Source organism: Labrus mixtus, chromosome 19, assembly GCF_963584025.1.
Source record: "Labrus mixtus chromosome 19, fLabMix1.1, whole genome shotgun sequence".
Taxonomy (NCBI): domain Eukaryota; kingdom Metazoa; phylum Chordata; class Actinopteri; order Labriformes; family Labridae; genus Labrus; species Labrus mixtus.
Window position 1 is genome coordinate 7,888,256 of NC_083630.1, and position 15,668 is coordinate 7,903,923.

The 15,668-nt window shown below is 41.8% G+C and overlaps 1 protein-coding gene across 18 annotated transcripts in view; it reads left to right on the forward strand.

The window, feature by feature from the left end:
* Positions 1 to 15,668, forward strand: part of svila (supervillin a) — a 73,846-nt gene that overhangs the window by 39,067 nt on the left and 19,111 nt on the right. For 12 of the 18 annotated variants that reach the window (XM_061064627.1, XM_061064614.1, XM_061064615.1 and 9 more), the window contains 11 exons: positions 659 to 1,510; positions 1,963 to 2,136; positions 3,700 to 3,734; positions 5,089 to 5,153; positions 5,657 to 5,793; positions 6,426 to 6,521; positions 7,002 to 7,401; positions 8,678 to 8,743; positions 9,581 to 10,082; positions 11,801 to 11,969; positions 14,015 to 14,147. In XM_061064627.1, the coding sequence (XP_060920610.1) occupies positions 659 to 1,510; positions 1,963 to 2,136; positions 3,700 to 3,734; positions 5,089 to 5,153; positions 5,657 to 5,793; positions 6,426 to 6,521; positions 7,002 to 7,401; positions 8,678 to 8,743; positions 9,581 to 10,082; positions 11,801 to 11,969; positions 14,015 to 14,147 (2,629 nt within the window). The remainder of the gene's footprint in view (positions 1 to 658; positions 1,511 to 1,962; positions 2,137 to 3,699; positions 3,735 to 5,088; positions 5,154 to 5,656; positions 5,794 to 6,425; positions 6,522 to 7,001; positions 7,402 to 8,677; positions 8,744 to 9,580; positions 10,083 to 11,800; positions 11,970 to 14,014; positions 14,148 to 15,668) is intronic. The other 6 variants (XM_061064630.1, XM_061064631.1, XM_061064620.1 and 3 more) reach the window with 5 other exon arrangements.

Here is a 15,668-nt window from a genome sequence, read left to right on the forward strand (position 1 = left end):
TCTTTAAACCATAACTTCATTTCCCTCCCATAAGTTGCTGTGTTCAGTTTAACCCCAGTGTGAGAAAATCTGTAACTTATTAATGAAGGATAAAACTTTGCGAGTAGTGTTTCATCAGAGTAAAACTGATTTTACATCAGTTGGTGCAACATTTTTTAAAATCTTGTTCTTCACACTTGTTATTCAGTCATCTTCTTGTATTTCTTTTCTTGTATTGTATTTTATTTCATGTTGGTGGTGATCCCTTGATCTGTCTTTCAGGGACTTGTTAGCCATGCAGACGCACATCCTAGAATATGAGAAATTCAGTATCTCCACAGTCAATCAAAACATTTATAAATGCACTCAATCATGTCCAACCAATTGACTTTGGATTCAAGTAAACCTGAAAAGCCCCTGGCAGCTCTACTCCAAATCAATGTCATCTCTTATTATTCTGTAATTTTTGCTTTTGGTCTCCTAGCTCTGATCTCAAACAAGACAAAAAAAATCATCTTTAATTCTAACAAAATCAACTAGATTAGTGTACGAGTCGATTGCTGTGTTTGTCTGCTCCTTTTTGATCAGGCCGATAAAATGATCAACAGTTGTCTTCAGATAAATCTCCTTTGTCTATTTATGTTTCCTAAATGCTAACCAGCCCTTGTTCTTCCTGAAGAATCAGAGTTAGGGAGAGGCTTTCCAGGGAGGACGGTCGCCAGAGGAGCCCAGAGCTGGAAGCCCCATCTTACCGCAGACAGTTTCAACAACAAACCCAAACCTCTAAAAACTACCACACAGACCAACCAAGCACCCAACAAGTTTATGCTCACCCCCACCATCATCCCCCAACTCATCCTTCCCGCCATGGGCAACCAGGAGGGCAAGAAGTTGGCAGTCATCCCAGTTACCTGTCCATGGCCTCTGGTCCTACATCCAAAGCTGGGCAGCAACAGACCCAAGAAGAAGAGACCGAAGAGTCCGAGGATGTGAAAACAGAGGGCCTTCTGACAAGTAGAAAAGCAGTGCTGCCCTCCGAGATCCGCCGGAGAGAACGGAGCACAGAGGACCCTCGGAGAGGAAGGAGGGACGAGGAATTAGGGATGTCCAGGGTGCATAGTCTAAACCATGCAAGGGAGGTTGAAGCAGAAGATGGACACAGAGGGAGAGTCAGGAGGGATGAAAAAGAGCGTCTGCAAGCATCAGAGGGCAGAAACAGAGAACAGGAAAATGCCATTTATGTTCAAAAAGGGATTTCTGCCACCCACATCCAGCCAAGAGTGCCGCATCCTGGTCCAGAAGGCTCCACCTCCAGCACAGCCCTGAGCCGCTCAGTATCAGATACAGTGGATCCACGAAGGCCAAGTCAGAGAAAGTTGCAGCACCAGGCCTATGACCCCCGAGAGGTCAGAGAGGGTGAAGGTCTCGGTAACCAAGAGGGTCACCAGGACACTCGGGTGTCTGTTGCCCAGCTCAGACACTCCTACATGGAGAGCACCACCACCCCACCAAGCAGGCGCAGGAATGAGCTGTAGGTGGAAAAATAAAGCACTTCCCCGCTGCTACTCACTGGTTGGCTTCTTCAGAACTTAGGCTGATGCTTGGTATCTAACAATGGCTGGCTCCCTCATGACTAACAAGCAACTAAGGAAGGCATGGAGTTAACATTAAAGTAGAGTAGAACTACTGCATAGTTTCTAATCTGTAGAAATGGCATTCATGCAATAATCACTTAACACTGAGCTTCCATTGATGTTTTATTTCTGACTTTATTGGTGCAGTGACTTGTTTGGTTGCTACCTTATGACAGGGAATGTGTGCATGTTTTAAATGCTGGTAAATCTGCATGGGCAGTTTTCAAAACCAGGGGTACTACCTCTGCTTTTAAAAATGTGTATTTTGCTACTGCTCCCTCATACTATGTGTTTTCTCTTTCCTTTGGGTCTCTATCTGTTGGTCCATCTCCTTGGGTGGCCCTCCCAGTGAAGTTGAGTGTGAAAGGGAACTCGTGGGCTACAATGTCCCATGGAGAGGGGAAAGGGACAGGGGGCGCAGGCCCAGGCCCAGGCAGTATATCTGTCCTGGGGAGAGTAGAAAGACCTCAGAGAGGTTTAGGACGCAGCCCATCACTTCTGCTGAGCGACAGGAAACTGATAGGTACTGCTCTGGTCGAAGGAACGCATGGCTGAGAGTGCGGAATGCTGGAAAAATATCCATGATCATGCATGTCAAAGAAATCATCACATGATGTTGAACTTAGAAATGTTGATGCATATAAAGGTTGAAGCATATTCCTACACCCAAGACATCTTGCTCAATGGCCCTGTGCTTTCAAATAATGATGACAATCTAGGTAATGCAATGAAATTACTCTGCTGTCATGTAAGTAATAGTAAACAGATTGACTATTTTTATTAAGTTGTCTTTAAAGCCTCAACCACTGCTGTGGGTAGGTATCTGATGAAGTGATTGACAGCATGCTTCAGAAATGGCCTCACAACTTCCACACCAGAGATTGAACATTGGTAAACTTAACCAGTCTGGTAGTGAGAAAGCACCAACACTACCTGGTTGTGTTTATTTAAAAGAAGGCAAGGAAAGTTTTTTTTACAGAGCACCATTCATACATAATGCAATTCAAAGTGCACCCTCCTACAGGGGCGGCGAAATCCACACCAGTCCAGTCTTTAAACCCAAACACTTCACCAAATCGTGGTTTGGGTTGCAATAAGTGCTACTGCATTGTGATAAATGCTTATTAACACATGGACTCAACTATAGTTCATCATGTAACTAATGTCACACATGTACCCTAATGTAGGCGAATAATGCTAACTACTGTGGAAAAAAAGTCAACTAGGAAGTCGACACTAACTCCTTGTTAGAAGTTAGTGAAAAGAACTCAACCCTTGTTTCCTGAAGGAAAGTACAGCCTCTGTTTGCTCCATTCAGCAAACCCCCCCCCCCTCCCCCCCCCCAATTATGAATGCTACATCACCTGATATGTAAGGTACATCAAACAATTATGCAAGAAGACAGCATCCAGTAGCGATGCTACAGGGATACCTACATCATCAGATTTTAAAGTGTTGGACCACCTACCTACTGGGCTGGTGTATTTGACGAGGTGGGAGTCTAAGTAACTGTGTTGTATGTACTGAGTCCATAATCAGATTAATAGCATGAGCTGGATCACAGCTTACCAGGGGCCATGACTGCTACACACACACACAAACATATACACACACACACACACACACACACACAGGTATGTACACCCTTCAGTCCTCTTGATTCGGCGTCTCTCTCTAACAACATTAGAAAAGAAAGAAGCTTAAAGGCCAAAGGTCCTGCTGATTGGGCCTTGGCATTGGTCATCACATGTGACCATACCATGAATCGGTCTTTGTTGAGAATCAGTCCATGCGACCATGGAGCTGAACAGACTGCTGTAATGCTATCTAATTCTCCAGCTTAGTCTTCTTTACTACAGTGTTCCCTTTTTTTTAATTATTTCTAATACTAACACTCGCTGTAACGTTTCACACATACCAGAACTGACTGCTTTTCACTGCATCTCCTCACCTCCTCTGTGACTGGCTCTCTTCTTTGTCCTGTCTAGAATCACTCACCACCCTTTGACACCACTGACTTAGGCATTGTAACAAGGAGACGGCTAGTTTTAGCTAATTTGCCTTTTTCTTTGTGCTACTTTTGAAGGTCCTGTGTGAGTTCAGATATCGCTTCTACTGAAGGTAAGTCGTTGTATTTTCTTACTTTTAAAGCACAACTTGAATGTCTGAATATACCTGTAACAGTTAATATATATTAGAATAATAAAGAATATGTAGTGATGCACATATATGCTTTACTAAGTCATGTACCATATGTACATAGAGTTACACTGTTCATGAAGTACTTTAGCTTGTGTACACAAGTGTGTGTGTACTAATTGATTAAGCATGGCTAGCTTAAGTGGTATTATCAGCAGGCCTGTCAGTATGTTTTAGACCAAAGGGAACACTTGGCTGGAACGTCCAGTTGCATAATAAAGGTAAATTTAAAGCTGTTAAAAGTGTGACACTTTTATTGCTAAGTCATGATATTGATATGTTTTTAGTTTCATGGTATGAATTTGACTTTTCATCACTCACATTATTTATGTTCCTTAAGAGTAAGAATTTCCGCACTAACTGGATACTACTCCTGTTCTTTGAAAAGTTTGAATTCCTGCAGCCTTTTCTCTTGGATGGGCTCAAATACGGCAAATGGGTTTTTAATTCATCGGAGATGCTCTTCATTTAAATGAAGCATTCTCTTACTCCTACCTGCAGGGTAGACAGTAGAGAAGTCGGGTCATGACTACGCGGAACACTGACCAATTAAATGTTACGAAATAAAAACAGCATCTGGAAGCTGACCACACATTAATAAAATGAGACTTTTTGTTGCTTTATATCAGAGCTTAAAGAATAGAACCGCAGTTGGAGGCAAACTGGCTCATAACTCTTTAACAGGGAATCACAACAATTGAAAGAGTTATTACTGCTGCTCACAGTAGCACTACAGCACTGCAGCTCCACTGAGGGCCGCTCATCTGCTTCTTATAAGAACCCACTCAGCCGGGACTCTTTTTTTGTACTGAAGAGCACAAGAGTGAGCAGAGCTCGGCTCAGCGGCGTCGGTCAAAGGGAATAGTTGTTTGGTGATGTCATGTCATATGTCTCGCAGAAAGCGTGTGTTATGTGTGCATGCGGCCAAGCCTCTCACACCTGTCTGTGTACGCTCCACTTTGACGCCAGTCCCAGGCCTTGTGGTTTGTCTTTGCTCCTGGCTACGAAGTCAGATGTGCTGAATGTGTGGGAGAAATGAAAGTGAACATTCTGACCAAAATGTTAAAGGGAGAGAATCTGCTTAACACAAGGAATGGAATCTGAGACACAACAAATCGTTTCCATTCATTGTGAAGATACTCTCTGTGTAGTTTTGTATCTTTGTTTTTTCTCTCAATTTTTGATATCTGATCTTTTGGTTATATTTTTGATTAAGACATTTCTTAAGTGTATCTGTTCATTATGCATGTTCATGGACTTCCTTTTGTCCCTTCAGCCGATGAAGAAAAGGTAGACGAACTGGCCAAGATGAGTGTAGCAGCCAAGCGCTCCCTCTTCAGGGTGAGCATCATATTCTGCCTGTTTGTCTCTCTCTTCCTGGTTCTCTTTCTCTACAGATGACATGATAGTTTCAGACACCAAGCACAGAGAAATGTGCTTTCAATCAAGGACACAAACATTAACATTCTCCGCTGTTATCCTTCCTGTGATCACTTAGAGTTGAAAACTTGGGAGTTATTCATAATGTGGGGTTGCATAAGCTTTCTACTGGAACGAGCCGTTATTGGAGTTCATTACACTTCCACATCTGTTAAATTGACCTCAAACATGCCCTGCAGTCTCAGTTGCTGATGCTCAATCCAACAGAGACTCACATTTCCAAACAGCTTTGATTTTGATAGGATGTTAATGTGCTCAATCACCTGTCTTTAATCACTCCTGTGTTAAATTCTTGAGCCACATGATGATGTAAAGTCCATGATTATTATACCAGTGTTCAAAGTCTGAAATGTGCCATTGTTATAAAATGACTTTCCATGTGTATCCACCACTCTTCCATCCAGGAGTTGGAGAAGAGCATCGATGGAGGAGCCCCTAAATCACGGTCCAGGAATGCTGCAGTGGACAGGAGACTAAGAAGGACACAAGACCGATCCAGAACTCAGCCGATCACCACCGAGGAAGTCGTCATTGCTGCCACGTAAGTCCTTGTTTTCTGCCAAAGGTACAGGAGTAGTGGATCTTTTTTTACCCCCAAATGAGTTGAGTTAAATTGCTTTTATAGATTGTTAACACTTCAAATTATGGCGCAAAATTAGCCGATACCGATATTGACTTGATAAGCTAATATCGACCGATATTATCGGCTGGCCGATTAATCGGTCGGGCTCTAATTTTGATCTGATAACTTGCTCTGATAGTCGCATAGTAAGCCTTTTAGAACGAGCCTAGCTATCTGTTTCCTCTTGTGTTCAGCTTTTGTGCTGAGATTAGGTAGCTAGCTTCATATCAAACCCACTCAGAGCGGATTCAATCTTTTCATCGAACTCTTTAAGAGAAAACTAGCTTGTTTGTAGGGACAATGAAACTTATATCAACATGCATTATTATGCTGAATTTCTTGTTTTGTTGTTATATGGCTACGGTTATTCTGAAATGATATGTTGTTTGTTTTCAGCCGACATCCTTCTGTAGAAATGTCTCTTCTTCGACATGTATTGTATTTCTCTCCCTCAGCTGGAGTTAACCTTTTAGTACCATGAAACATCTCTGTTTTCTCTTTCTTCTTTGTGTGTCTTTGTGTGACTTTGTCCCTGTCCTTGGCCACTGCAGCGTCCCCGCTCACGTGCCCCACGCGGTGTCTGTTCACACCTCTGTAGCACGCGTCCCTAGCCCGACCTTAGTTTACAGCACTGTCCCCTCATACAGGTACAAGGCACGATGTGAATGCTCACGCTGACCTCCGGAGTGTGACTAACATCTTCACTGAATGCTGCTGATTCACCACTGCATAGTGTTTGTTCAGAGTGGATTCCTCACCAATGGGATTAACCCTACAGCATTTGAATCACTGCAAGTTCCCAGTGGTGTAAAATCCTGATACACAATATTTTTTGAGTTTGGTGCCCTCCTGTGTGATTGCAGGAAACTACATAGTTACGCTATTGAAGGACGGAGAAGGCTTGAATGAACTGACTTGATATTGTGGTTTTGTTTGCAGTGACAATGACTCCCTCTGAATGTGAACACTTTCTTTATTGAATCTTTTTTTTTCGATGTCATTGGATGCATTTAATGCCACTCAGCTGCCTGCCATTAAGCATGTCACAGTCTAGTCTGCATGTGCTTATTCTATGCTTACCAGAAGTCTCCTACCTCTTTGTCTTTTTGGTGACACCCTGCCCACAGCCTGCAGGCATCTTCACAGCAGAGCTCGTCTGCCCGGGAGCAGGCACGGGAGGCCCGGCATGCTCGGGAAACCCAGGAGCTCCAGGTCTCCAAACCAGTTTCTGTGACGGAAGAAAAAGACCATCAGAAGATCCAGAGTCAAAGCAAGGACCAGGTGTCTAAACCGGTGTCCACAATGGTGGTAAAAGACGAGGAGAGGAGTCAGAGTGATAGCAACAGCAAGGCTCAGGGTCCGGACGAGCCTGATCTCTGCACCCTCAGCCTGGCAGAAAAGATGGCGCTGTTCAACCGGCTGGCTCAGCCTCCCACCAGGGTGACCCGCGCCAGAGGGGACGCACGCCAGCGCAGGGCCAACGCTCGCTACCAGACTCAACCCATCACACTGGGAGATCTGGAGCAGGTAGGAGACCAGATCTTATCTTATAGCAATCCTCTTTTCTGCTTTTAGTGTCTTTTGATTCTCTGTGAAACAAAAACTGTTCCAACTCTATACCTTTTTTCTTAATGTGTTTGTCTCCTCAGTTTATAATGCTTAGGGGGGTAAAGTTGATTCTTTAACACATTTCTATATGTCTATATAAAGTAGGAGTTTTAAAAAGAAATATGTTTGTAATGTAACTTGTAAGTTCTGATATTCTGGTATTAAGTTTGGTACATTTCCATCTCAAAATCATATTTTTTTAACAGATTCTTCTCCCCCATACAGTCGTCTCGATTCAAATAAGACAGAAACACAAAACAGATTAAGTACAGGGGGACAGCAAGTACACGGTTACAAAAACAAGTCGAAGAAAAGATGAATTATTTTCATCCATGTGGCGCTGCTCTGCGGCTGACGCGCACACGAGAGCTCCGTGTTTGTTTGATTGTAAGTTGTGCTCTCGGTGCGAGGCAAATTCCTTTAGGGGCAATAACGGTTTCATTCATTCAATTAATACAAAGAAACACTGATAGAAAAAAGCTTTATAGCCATTATCATAGTCAAGTCAGATAGAATATTCACTGAAATACCCTTCAGGAACAAAATCAAATGGTTTTATTACATGTGTAAATAAAAAATACTAACACCATGAATACATTCATTGATAAAAAAGTCATATTTTTTCACATTCTGCCATGTATTGGTGATGTATGACAAATGAGGAGGGCAATGGTAGCCTAGTGGTTAGTGTGCTTACTCCATGTACAGAGGCTATAGTCCTCTAGGCAGACGGCCAGGGTTGAATCCATTCCCCACTCTCTCTCTTCCTGATTTCTGACTGTCCTATTTTTAAACAAAGGCATAAAAAGCCCAAAAATAAACCTTTGAAAAAAAAAAAAGAATCTTGTGAAAAACATCAGTAACGTGTACAACTGTGTCTGGGCCTTTGTCGCTGAAACATATTTCTATTAACTAAAGAAAGATGACTTTATAATATTTACAACATATGATACCCTCTCCTGGTTATAAGGATCAGAAAATATCCCTCAACAGAGGAGCTATCACTTCTCTGTTATTAATAGACCTGCAGCAGGTAATGATTTAGGAACAAAAGAAAGGAAGTAAAACATTTTAAGTGTTAAGATACAAAAAAAAGAAACATCTTAGGTGTTTTGCGTTGTGAGTAAAACCCATTTCTGCTCAGAGAAAGAAAAGCTGAGCCATGCATCAAAGCATGTGCGTGTTTCTGCTCCAGGAGTCTTCAGACATAGACACCAGTGATGAACAGGAGCTCTGCGACAGCCCCGTAGAGCACCTACAAGTAAGGTGCATGTGAACAGTCACCATGCATTTGCCTTGACACAGTGGAGTCCGACACAGCTGGAGCACTCTTCTCAGAAATGACCGAATACATTTCTGTGAACATTACGTGCTGTTTGGCATCTCATTATCTATGTTGCTGTGTGATTTCATTATGAATGTGTACAGCGCATGGCCCGGCTTCTGAGCAAGATCTGACTCAGTTCTTCTGCTGTGTCAGTGAGGAGGCTGTGATTTGTGGATGGATCATTTATTTCAGTAAAGCTTGACGGCTTTTGAAGATGCCTCAGGGTTGGAGGAAAACAAAGGCACTTTATTCTTGTTCACCACCACATGGAGTGACAGCGGCTTTCTGTTATGGACTTGTTTGTGGCACCATAAGAGAGGAAATTGCGGCATAAAGAAAAAAAAGGAGTTGAAAGGGATTTATTCTCAACAAAGATTTTTAAAGATTTTTCTCAGCAGTTAAGCGCTTTCCATGGATCTTTATTGTTGCTTCACTCAGCGAAAATGTCAGGTCAGTGCGGATTTTTCAGTTGAGGCAATTGTTTTAAGTTTGGGAAGTGTGTAGTTACAGCTACAGCTGGATGCATTGTGTGCAGGGGGGAGGCTGCTGGCATGGCTTTGTGATGTGGGCTGCAACTGACCGGGCAGATAGGCTGCCCTTTGATGCTCAGGAAGTGCAGTGAGTCAGACAGGCGGTGATTAGTCAGCGTCATTCTCTGTATTTTGTGTGTGTGAGCACTTTGCACAACCTTTTTTTTCTTTCGGCCTCTGTAGCAAACTGACCCACTTCTTTTCTTTCTTTCTCTGTCTTTCGTCCCTTCCTGATACACAGCTTCAAAACGGTACTTCCTCCGGGTACAGGCACCTCCCTACCTCATCATCCGCCTCTGCTCTGAAGGCTGGAGGCACCGTCTCCACCGACCACGCTGGAGACATCCACATAACCAGAGCAGCACCCCGAGTCGAACCCCTCCCTCCTAGCTCTGACAGGCCTCTGCCTCCTCGCCAGCCAGACGTCCCAGCACTGAGATCCCAGGAGTCGACGGATCACCAGAGGTCCAGGACTTTATCGGTGGGTGAAGACGGAGCGAATCTGGGAGGAGGAAAGAGGAAGCTGCCTTCTCCTGAGAGGGCAGTAAGGCAGGCCCCTTTGCCCCAGCCTCAGACTGGAAGAGAGAGGAGAGAGGAGGGGGAAGAGGAGCAGCGGCTGACCACTTGGGGTGGAGAGAGAGCCGTGCAGAGCTCGGACAGCCGCATGTTCCACGAGTGGCAGGAGTCGTATCAGAGAGAGGGAAACTATACAGACAGCCAGAAGAACAGAGCCATCAGTGGAGGTAAGAACAGCAGAGAGGGACCTGAACAGTTCTGTTTCAGCTTTGCTTTCTTTTCCTTTTCTTTGTTCTAACAAATTTATTTAAAGGTGATATTCAACTTTTTCACAGTTTATACAAACTCTAACTCCAAAGAAAACACACTTTTTACTTTTACAAATGTAGTTTGTGATAAACTACTGTGGTCTTTTTTTAAGGAAGTGGAGATGATAGGTAAAAGAAGTGGGATGTAAATATTTTGAGGCTGAATGTTTAACACAAAAACTCTTAGACTGTTTGCCAGTTATAAAATGTAAGCATGCTTACAAGCACAATCAAAGATGGTAAATATTAAACCTGCCAAAAAAGCTATGATAGCATTGTGATAACTGCTTTAAATCAGGTTGAGTGAGTGATAAGTACATTGTTGTAGGATGTTGACTTTCTCTAAGAGAACATTTTCTTTTTTTAAGCGTACAAGCAAAGTAAATGAGCTCACACTAAAACATGTCAAACTCAGGTGTTAAGTTACTTTGCATGCTAGTTATCACAGTGTTAGCGTACCAATGGTACCATGCAGGGTTTAAAACTGGCTTTTATATGTTATAGCTATAGCTATAGTTATAGTTATAAAGTTAAAAACATACTGTCATTCCTGGCTTCTGAGCTAGCTAGCACACTTTAGCATGCTTAAACAGAAAACATGTATAACATGATAAATTAAGCTGGACATCACCATATGAGCATTGTTCTGATACTGCCATGTTAGCATTTAGCATTTTAGGAGTCAGAATTTTTCAAGTTGCCAGTTTAACCAAATAAGAATTACAATTTGACATAAACTTAAACATGGTGAATACCTGCTAAAGCTACCAATGTTAACATTGTCATTAACTTCTTCGTATTATGCTAGCAGTTAGCATTTTTAACTATTTTTAAGTATTTAGCATAGAAAAGGGAACAAGGGTTGTTTTTGTTCGTTGTCTTGGATTAACAGAAGAAATAATGCTTAAAGTGTGGATGTGCTTGAGGTATTTAAATATTTAAATAGCGAACGGTTGAATCTGGGTCTAAAAATGTATAAATACCATCATCTCAGTAAAGCACATTTCCTGTCTGTGTGTCGTCTGAGAAAATGTTACACGTTGAGATTGTGGTTTTCAGGCTTCCTTTATGTCTGAGCGGCAGTCACTTTATGTCAACGATCTGATTTGTTCTGTGTCAGTGAACAACCTTTTAAAGGGTTCAGAAATCAGTCGTAAGAATGTTTGGTTCTGTGGACAGAGAAATGCAGCATGGCAGCACAGAAAGAAACGGGCAGTAATGACTTGACAAGGGAGCCTATAGATTATTTGATTACAGCCGTTAAAAGTGTCTGCTTCTCACAGGCGGATGAGAGCCTCTTGGTGAGTATGAACAATGTTTACTCCTCTGCTGCTTTCTGTTAACTCTACTTAACAGAAAGTACTGAGTACTGGCTGTGCTGTTTTAGGAAAACCCTAAAGTCATAAAAACTTGGTATATTGTGTTATTTAGACGAGTGTATCCTCACAGAGCTTGATAAAAGGATCAGTCTGCAGAATGCGTCCTTAATCCTGTTTCACACCATTTTATTTCACCTAGGTCCTTCATAAGCAGCGTTATTATGCTTTCTTAAATCCAGTTCACCACTGAAACCGTGGAAATAGTCGTGGTTGAGTTATTGATTTTGCTCACTGTGTTACGTCTGCTCATGATCACAGAGCTGCATGAGTCCAGTGTGGTAACGTCCAGAGCGGCAGTGTGTCAGCCTCCTCCAGTGGCAGACACTCAGGCAGACAGCAGCGGACACACAGCCGGCCTAGTGGAGCCCGAAGACGGAGAAGAACTGAGCGACATGATGATGGCCAAAACCATGTCCATTAGAGACCGGTGAGCCCGCTGCTTTGGTCAAGTTTTTATTTTTTATGCTTAAAGGGGATAAAGTTATTGTTGTCTATTTGTATGACCATATGTACGTTTCTGTCGAATCTGAATGCCTATTAGGGCCGAAAATATTTTCATTTTGCATCAGATAATGAATAAAGCTTAAAAAAAAGTCCTCTCAACATGAGATGGAGAAGATCCCTTTTTCTTCTTTGCTTTAAATGTGGGTTAGTTGGAGCTAAAAAAAAAGTCATAATAAGGACAACTCAGAGTGAGAAAGTGGGTTATTAGGGTTTTCTATTCTCAGTCTCTGCTGCTACACTGCTGGGTGGTGTGTTTCTATAGTTTGTGGACATCAGTGGAGCTCTATGGCACAGAAACAGATGATTTGTATTGCTGTCGAACAATAAAAAACAGGAATAAGTTATAACCAGGACATCACTAGAAATATATCTGATGACACACAGTATGATCTAACAGCCTGGAAAGCTTGATGTGTTACTTGAGCACCCACCATCATGTTGTAAGTCATTTAAATGAAGTTGTAATGTTACTTTATTCTTTATAACTGAGGCTGAGTATTGGATTCCCAGATGGATGAAATGATTACGTAAGTGTCTTGTTATGTCATCTTTTGTTTACAGGCCCAGAACACTCATTTGACTGAGAAACACGCAGGCAGCATTCACACTCTAAATTGATTGATGACATAATAGATGTTAGATGGACATTCAAACTGGTGTTAGAGGGTGTGTGTTGCTCATTGCAGTCTGCTTGTTGTAGTAACTATCCCCTATCATCGAACATTTCAAAGGATTCAGGATACAGCTGGGGACATATTTTCAGCGTTACTGTCATCCTGCTTACTAGATTCATTGTAAAGCCTGGGGGGGCAGAACATGTCCTCTCTTTGGGTCACAGAGGGGCGGGTGTGAGAGGACACCACGACCCCTCAGTTAGAGGTCCTGTGTACTTCCTACTCGGGAATAAGATCTTGTAAATTGAACCTCTGTTCTCGTCAGTTGTGCTTCAGTTGGTGATGTTTTTAAAGTGTAATCAAAGATCTTATATTCAGAAGGCTGTTTCTCCTAACAGTTGCATTCGAAGTTAGCATTTGTCACTTTTCACTCTCTTCGGCCTACATGAACTTGCACAGAACAGATGCAAGCACCTTTTTATTGTCTTAACACCTTGTTGAAACTAAAGCCTGTCAGAAAGTTTCTCAGCACACAGCATGCTGTCTGATATCTCCGAGGGATCTTTTTCTAATTGTTCTTAAGCTGACACCAACCTGTTGAAACCTGAGAGCAGTTAATAGTACCTTTAAACATTGGCATGCTGTGTGCTTCTGTTTGTTGTCTCTAGTGTTCTTGTACGAGAGCTTGACCTGCAAAAGCATTAAGCAAAGTGTTGTGTCTTCAATTATATTCTTTGGTATTGTCTCGACTGATCTGACCTTACATCGGTAGCAGGTCCGATACTGAAGTAATTTACGTATCAGATATCAGACTGACGCCGCCGATCCACGTCACCGATCGAGAGAGATGTTTGGGCACTTTAAACATTCTCAGCTCTCACAGTCTCATATTGAAGACTTTCAGACTGAACTGTAAGAAGTGCCCACAAATTGTCTCCATGACGACGTTAGGACGAGGTGGAACAGCTCCTTCTATATGATCAAATTTACCAATTCTTCCACAATTCCTCCTTCAAAGATTTAATTTAAAAAACCTGAGAGCTGTTGCTGCTTCCTGTTTGTATGTGAAGCCAGCACAATGCACTGCTAGGTTTACTACAGCGTTATGTAGCCTTACACATACTACCAACAACAATAACATTATTGGTTATGATATAAAAATCTGGTAAATCTGTAACGGTATAAGAACATGCATCGGAACTGAAAAAAGTGGATCAGTGGATCTCTAATCTCAACTAGGGCCCAACCTTAATGATTTCCTTCATCCTTTCTTTCTGTATAAAAACAACTTGAACACCCGCGTTTCTCCCCTTGAATTAATAACGTATTTCTGATTCTTCCTCTCCCCTCTCAGAGTGGCCCTGTTGAAGAAGAGCGGCGAGCAGGACTGGAGGAACAGGATCAATAGGAAACAGGATGTGGCGAAGGTTGCTGTGGGTGACCAGCAGGCTGAGCTCTGGGAGGTGGAGCAGAGCCTCAAGAAGAAGGTAACATCCTGACCTGCACACTCACTGCTGACTGAACTGTGTCTGGCTGTTGTCTATCATGTCTGTTTTTAAAGAGCCGCTGTCGTCTCTCCACTTGTCCATCTTTGCTCATGAATCTTGAATGCAGCACTTATACAGCTGAAGTGAAGTGTCTCTGAGACATAGACATTTGATCTGATCCACAGTGTTGGGATTTGACGTCAAGTATTTCCAGTTTGAGCCTCTGAATCAGGCTGCTTGTCAAACAGAGTTTTTCAGGTGTTTTGATCTCGTAACTCTGGACTCACAGAAATCTGAGATGGAAAACAGATGTGGAAAAATGAGTTTTCCAGTAGAAACCTGCAGAAAAACATGGTTACAGTTGTGTATAGTTCTAAACAGAGAGGTTGTGTATTGTCCATGTCTGTGTCTTTTCATGTCTTTGTGTGCTTCCTCTTCTTGTTGCTGCTGCACGTGTTTGTGATTAGACTATATCAACAGATAATCCACATTCATTTCAGTCAAGGCAGCAGAAAAGACACTCTTCTCTCTGCATGTTAACTCTATTTCATGCTTCATGTCATCGATGCAGAACTGTGTGGATGCCAAGATTTCAAATTAAATCACATAGTTCAAAGTGCTTTTTCATCTGTGTGTGCATGATGCATACTAGTATAACTTGAACTTTTAAATTGGAAGTAGTTCATTACTGTCAAAACTGAAAATAGAATGATAACTCAGTCAAATGTAAAACTATATTTACTCTTCAGCACAATATTTCCATGATTAAAAATCTTTTTCAAATGTGCAGACTTAAGTTGAAAATTAAATTGGGTTTTAAATGGGGTCTTTTTAATTAAATCAAAGACAGAAATTAGACAGACTAGGGACACATATTTGTGTGGTAAAGTGTTTTTTTGCAAAATATGTGACCTTTAATTAGAAATGTGCTAAATTAAGGACATCATCTTGTCAACTTGTCATGCAGTAGATGAGTTTGCAGGACTATTTCACAACCAGTGAAAAAGTCCTCAGTATGAATATTTTTATGTGTCATTGTTCGGCTTACAAACACACAAAACAACACTTTTTTAACATGTGAATTTTGATAGTTGATAAGTACTTGCCAATGAATGTTCGGACTTCCAAACGATGTAATTGAACCTTAATATAAGTAGACAAATTAAAAAATTAACTTTTGATGTGATTAAACAATTAACAATGATTACTTGATGTAGCCTTCTATAGCAGCTTCAGTTGTCAAAGTGTTCTCTGTTTTTCATATCATAAAGGGGTTTTATTTGAGATAATCAAGATTGGAGGACATTTAGCTGAAATTAAAATCTAAATCAAATAATCTGCGCAGAGACTAAAAGTTATCCCTCTGAGAGAAGTGTTTTGTACTTTTTAAATCCTGTTGGACTGATTATGAGGAGGTAATGACGGTGATGACTGTTGTCTGTAATGTCGTTCTTTCTTTCTGAACTGAATGTTCCATGTAACCTTTCGCTCTTCTGCTCGCCTTTGTCTCTGTTTGCATGT